At 64.9% G+C, this 5,808-nt stretch overlaps 1 protein-coding gene across 1 annotated transcript; it reads right to left on the reverse strand.

The window, feature by feature from the left end:
- Positions 1-3,921: 3,921 nt before the first annotated feature.
- Positions 3,922-5,556, reverse strand: LOC131215569 (putative mediator of RNA polymerase II transcription subunit 12). The gene is made up of 2 exons (XM_058209961.1): positions 5,076-5,556; positions 3,922-4,997 (listed from the first exon to the last, which is right to left on the reverse strand). The coding sequence occupies exons 1-2, from the start codon at positions 5,554-5,556 to the stop codon at positions 3,922-3,924; spliced, it is 1,557 nt and encodes a 518-aa protein (XP_058065944.1).
- Positions 5,557-5,808: the final 252 nt, after the last annotated feature.

Consider the following 5,808-nt stretch of genomic DNA (forward strand, 5'->3'; position numbering starts at 1 on the left):
TGCCGATCGTGGGATTTGCTGACGTGGAGCGACACTGTCCGTAACTACTTATCATAAAAGAAAACAACTTTACTTTGGCTCCTATGAGGCCCCTCCGCGGTCTACACTGATTCAATCATCGAGTAAAGAATAAATCCCTCCGGGTACAATCAACATCCGACCTTGGAGGTCATTCCCAACATACTTCGTGCTCATGCTGAACATCATTCTACGATGTGTTCGTGTAAAGTTAATTACCCGTTTATGCGGTCGTTGCCGCGAAACCGCACTGAAACCCAATGGTCAACAACAAAAAATGGCCTCTCCACAACATCATCTATACCCTTCACGATGGAAGTGCTGTCTTTTTTTTTTTTTTTTTTTTTTTTTTTTATTTAATTCCGGTCAAGCCGGCGCTGCGGAACCCCCCGCTGCCTCGGGCCATAGGATTTCGCACGCGGGGGGACCGTGACCTCATGTGGTCAGCCTTATTGTTCTATACCCGTTGCCCCCCGGCCGCCGTTGCCTCGGCCCTCCGCCTGTCCCGCGCGAGAGCGGCCGCCAGGGTCCGTTGCTCCGCGCGCCACTCCGTCTGGAGCGTGCGCAACATCTCCCGGCAGGCCGCCGCAATCGCCGTCCATCGCGCGGGACTTTCCAGCATCTCCGGGACCAGCCTCTCCGGTGTGCTGGGGAACCCGCCGTCGCGCAGTGCCTCCCACCGCCAACACTCGAAGACGGTGTGTTCGGCCGTTCCAGGGACCCCCGGGCAGCTGGTGCAGTCAGCAGACGGCGTGAAGCCCTTGACGTGCAGGTACTCACGGAAGAACCCGTGTCCGGATAGCACCTGCGTCAGGTAGAAGTCCACGCGTCCGTGCTTCCGACCGCACCAGGGTGCTACCTCGGGGATCAGGCGCGCCGTCCACCGCAAGTAGCGGGATGCGTCCCGGCCGCCGGTCTCCGCCGTCCACTTCCGTTGCCACTCCCTGATCGAGCGCTGGCGTAGTGCGCTGCGGGTGGCCGATGTCCCCGCTGCCGGTGCCGCTGGCGGTGATGCTGCCGTCGTCGCCGAGAACGCCGCCGCCGCACCGATGCCCCTGCTGCCACCGCCACTGTAGCCACAGTCGCCGCTGCCTCCACCGGTGCCACTGCCGTCGTCGCCATGACTGTAGCTGCTGCCGCCGCTGCCACCGCTGCTGCCACCGTCGCCGCTGCCGGGCAGGCCGTGACGTGCACGGTACAGGTCCGCGTCCTCCCGCAGCTGGAGCTCTATCGGCACCATGCTGGCCAACAACGTGGCCACTGTCCAGGACACACTGACGAACGCTCTGGCGACACGCTGCGCCGCGGTCCGCCGAACAGCGTTCAGTTTACGCCGGATGTCCTGGATCCTGACGCCGTCAACCCAGACCGGCGCCGCGTAGCGCAGCGCGGACATTGCGCAGTTCGCCAGCAGCCGCCGTGTCTCCTCCGGGGGTCGGCTGTGGTTGGGCAGCAGCCGCCGCAGTGCCCCAACTCTGGCTGCCGCCTTGGCAGCCTGGTGCTCCACGTGGTCCTTCCACGAGAGGTGGTCCTGGACGACCACTCCCAGATAGCGAATGGAGCTCTTCGCATCTGTGCTGGTCCCGCAGACGTCAATGGGTGGCGGCTGCTGACGGCCACCTCGGTGGCAGCTAACCACCATCATCTCCGTCTTGCTGGGAGCCAGCTGGAGTCCCACGCTGTCCATCCAGCGAGCCACCTCTCCAAGAGCCCTCTCGGCTTTGCCCGCCGCGGCTTCGGGGCTGACGGCGCGGACAACAAGCGCCAGGTCGTCCGCGTACCCTACCAGCCTCACCGATGGTGGGAGGGGGAGGCGCAAGACGTCGTCGTACATGGCGTTCCATAGAGTCGGCCCGAGGACTGACCCCTGCGGAACGCCAGCAGAGACTGTGCGCTCTTCCAGCCCCAGGTCCGAGTGGTACTCTAGGACCCGACCACGGAAGTAGTCCCCCAGAACTGCCATGAGGCCAGGGTGAACTCCCCTACTGCTCAGCGCTGAGCCGATCGCCGTCCAGCTCGCGCTGTTGAACGCGTTGCGGACATCCAGTGACACGACCATGCACTCTCGTTCCGCTGAGGCGTTCGTGCGATTAATCGCCCGAGCCTCTGCACCACTCTCCACCACAGCCCGGATCGCGTCCACGGTCGAGCGACCGGCGCGAAATCCGAACTGGGCGGCTGATAGGAGCGGGCCGTCAGCACCGCACTCCAGGGTGTCATTCAGGCGGTCCAGCAGGACCCGCTCGAACACCTTTCCCAGGGCATTGATCAGGCAGATCGGCCTGAAGGAGGAGGGCTCGCCGGTTGGTTGCCCTGGCTTGGGCGCCAGCACCAGCCGCTGCCGCTTCCACTCCTCTGGGAAGGTACCTGCGTCGAGGAGCCGTTGAAACAGCTCCCTGAAGACTTCGGGGTGCTCCCGCATGGCCGTGGTCACCGCCCCGTTGGGAATACCGTCCGGTCCCGGGGCCTTGCGAGGGGGCAACCTGTTGGCGATGGCCACCACCTCCTCGCAGGTCACCGGACGTAGCTGTTCGTGATCCGCTGCGGCACTCTCCGCCGGCCAGACCATCGGAGGGTGTGTCGGGAACAGCGCGTCCACAGTTCGCCGTAGCACCTCCGGGTCCGTTTCCCGCGGCTGTCTCCGGCCAAGCAGTCTGCTCATGACCACTCGGTATCCGGTCCCAAACGGGTCGTCCGCAACACTGTCTGCCAGCTCAGCTTCACAGCGCCGCTTGCTGGCCCGGATTTCTCGCGACAGGGTGCGCCTCAGCTCGCGGAACTCGGCTTCGGCCGTGTACCTGGCGGGGACACCGCGCGCCCGGTGCCACCGTCGCCTGGCTTGGCTGCAGGCGGCGCGCAGGTCGCGGATCTCGTCCGTCCACCAGTACACCGAGGTCCGTGGGCCACCGCGAGACTCCTTGTTGCGCCTAAGGGTCTCGTCGCAGGCGCGCGTGAGCAACCTCGTGACCTCGGGGGCCGACGGCTCAACGCTGGCAAAGTCGAGAGCGCTGAGCGACACCCTGTACGCCTCGGGGCTGAAATCGGCCAGCTTCCATCGTCGACCGGGAATGGCGGTACGCTGCTGCTGATGCTGATGCTGATGCTGATGCCGCTGATTCTGCTGATGCCGCTGCTGATGTTGCTGCTGGTGCTGCTGCTGATGTTGCTGCTGATGCTGATGCTGATGCCGCTGCTGATGTTGTTGCTGGTGCTGGTGCTGCTGCTGATGTTGCTGCTGATGCTGCTGCTGACGTTGCTGCCGCTGATGCTGCGGCGATCTGGCTGCAGATAGGCCGACGGAGAACTCGATCATGGCATGGTCAGACGCGGTGTACAGCGAAGACACACACCAATCTCCTGTGTCTGCGAGGCTGTAAGATGCCAGCGACACGTCCACAATGGACGGCGACGCCGCACCTGCGCCCAGGAACGTCGGGGTGTTGCCCCGGTTCAGCACTCGCAGACCCATCCGATCGGCCAACTGCAGCAGCCTTGCTCCCCTGGCGTTGAGCATCCGGCTGCCCCACTCCGTGGCCCAAGCGTTGAAATCGCCCCCGACAACGCAACGGGAGCTGTTTTGGGCCAGGAGTTCCACACCCTGCAGCAGGTCCTCGAACTGCTCCATGCTCAGGGATGGAGGCGCGTAGCAGCTGATGAGGGTAACACCCCGCATCACTGCTGCTGCCAAGCCGGGGACAGAGGTGCACAGCACCTGCTGGACTGGGTGCCGGCTACCGGGTGCGATGGCGGCCCAGCCACGAGCATCGGCTATCCAACTTGTCCGCGACCCGACGTCCGACAGCAGGGCGACGTCTGCGCGGCGCTCCCTCATCGCCTGCACCACAAGGTCCCGGGCAACGCCCGTGTGGCGCAGGTTCAGCTGAATGATGTTGAGCATCCCGGTCACTGTGGAGCAACACCCCCGCAGATGGCGGAGCCGGTGCTGTGCGCTCCCCCGCACACGGCGCACTTTGGCCTGTCGGCCGAGCACTGCCCGCGCCGGTGCCCAGTGTCGCCGCATCGCAGGCATAGGGCCGACCGGTCCTCGCCTTGGCACTGATGCTTGCGGTGCCCACGCAGGTGGCACCGGTAGCACCGCTCCTCCTCACGTGGGACTGGCTCCGCCACGTGCAGCCTGACGCTGGCCATCCCCAGCAGGAGACGCTTTTCCGCCAACTGCGCCGCCAGCCGGGCGGGCAGCACCACGTTCGCCTTCTGGGTGGCGTTGGGGTGCATCCGCAGGTGCACGCTGGCCGGATCGACGGCCTCGCCATTTGGCAGCAGCGCCGACAGTCCCGCTGCCACCAGCTCTGGTGTGGCCTCGTGGTCGAGGCCGTTGGCGATCACCGTCGCCTTCGGGCCTAGCAGGGTGGTGCTGCCAGCCTCCCCAACCAGCGCGCGGATGGTTGCGGCGCACTCCGCTGCATCAGCTCTCCGTTGCACCTCCACAAGCATGTGGCCCTGGGAGCTCTGGTGCACCCTCCGCTGGGCCAGCTTGACCGCTTCGCTGCCCCGCACTCTGGCAAAAAGCGATGCGTACGACTCGCCCTCTACCGGCGCGACCCTCACGACATCACGCTGGAGACGGCTGCTCCAGCCCCGCTGCGATGGGCGCTGCTGCTGTTGCTGCTGCTGCGGACGAGACGCACTGGCAGTCGGCGCTTCCCGGGCCGTGCGGGGGCGGTGCCGCGCCACGACCGCCCAGCTGGACAGATCCTCCACCGGCGCACTGGCCTGTGGCAGGGCGGGGTACCCCTCGGCCGTAAAGGCTGGCCTGGGCTCGGGCGCTGTCGCCGTCGTCGTTGGCTGCGGCCGAGGGTTCTCCACCCGCTGCTGCTGCTGCTGCTGCGCGACCCGCTGTCGCCGCAGTTGAGAGGGCTGCCTCTGCCGTTCCCGCTGCTCCCACTGTTGGTCCTGTTGCGGTTGCTGCTGCTGCTGGATCAGATGCATCAACTCCTGCATCAGATGCAACAGGTCCACTAGGTGGTTCGTCGACTGCTGCTGCTGTGCGGGAGGCTGCGATTGCTGCTGCTGGTGTTGTTGTTGCTGCTGCCGGCGCTGCCGCTCTCGCTGCTTCTGGGAGAGTTTCAGCTTCCGCTTCGGCTGCTGCTGCAGGGGCTGCGTCCCCAGCAGATCCGCCGCGAACGACGCCATCCGGGCCAGGATGCTTTCCTGGAACCCGGCCAGCCGCTGCTCCAACGTCTGTGGATGCGCCTTCTCTGTTGGCGGCTGCTTCCCCGATGGCGGCCGCTGCTGCGGCGCGGGCGGCTGCTGCTGCGGAGGTTCGCGCTGCGGCGCAGGCTGCTGATGTTGCTGCTGGAATTGCTGTTGCAACTCCTGTAGCTGCTGCTGCATTTTCTCTAACTGATTCTCCAGTTGAGAGATTTGAGAGGAGAGCATTCTGCTGTTCTCTCTCTCCTTCTGCAGCTCTTCTTCCAGCGGCGTTTTTGCCGCTGTCGTCCTCGTCACCTCCACCGTCGGAGTCTTTGTTGTCTCCATTGTCGGCGCCGTCGCCACTGTCGCCACCGTCGCCGCCATCGGGGCTGCCGAACGCGATCTTAGCGTCGGTCTGCCTATCGACGCCCTCGTCGACATCAGGCTTGAGCCGGCTCAACGTGTGCGAGCATGCGCGTGCATGCCCAGTGAGGCCCGACTCACAAAAGACTTCCAGTCGCTGGAAGTCTCGCCTGCTTCTCGTTTTCGCTTTCGCTTTTGCTTTCACGTTTGTTTTTCTACCAGGAGGGCGACAAAAACACGTCCGTTCGCTCCCGCGTTCACTTTGCGACTATG

Source organism: Anopheles bellator, chromosome 1 (assembly GCF_943735745.2).
Source record: "Anopheles bellator chromosome 1, idAnoBellAS_SP24_06.2, whole genome shotgun sequence".
Taxonomy (NCBI): domain Eukaryota; kingdom Metazoa; phylum Arthropoda; class Insecta; order Diptera; family Culicidae; genus Anopheles; species Anopheles bellator.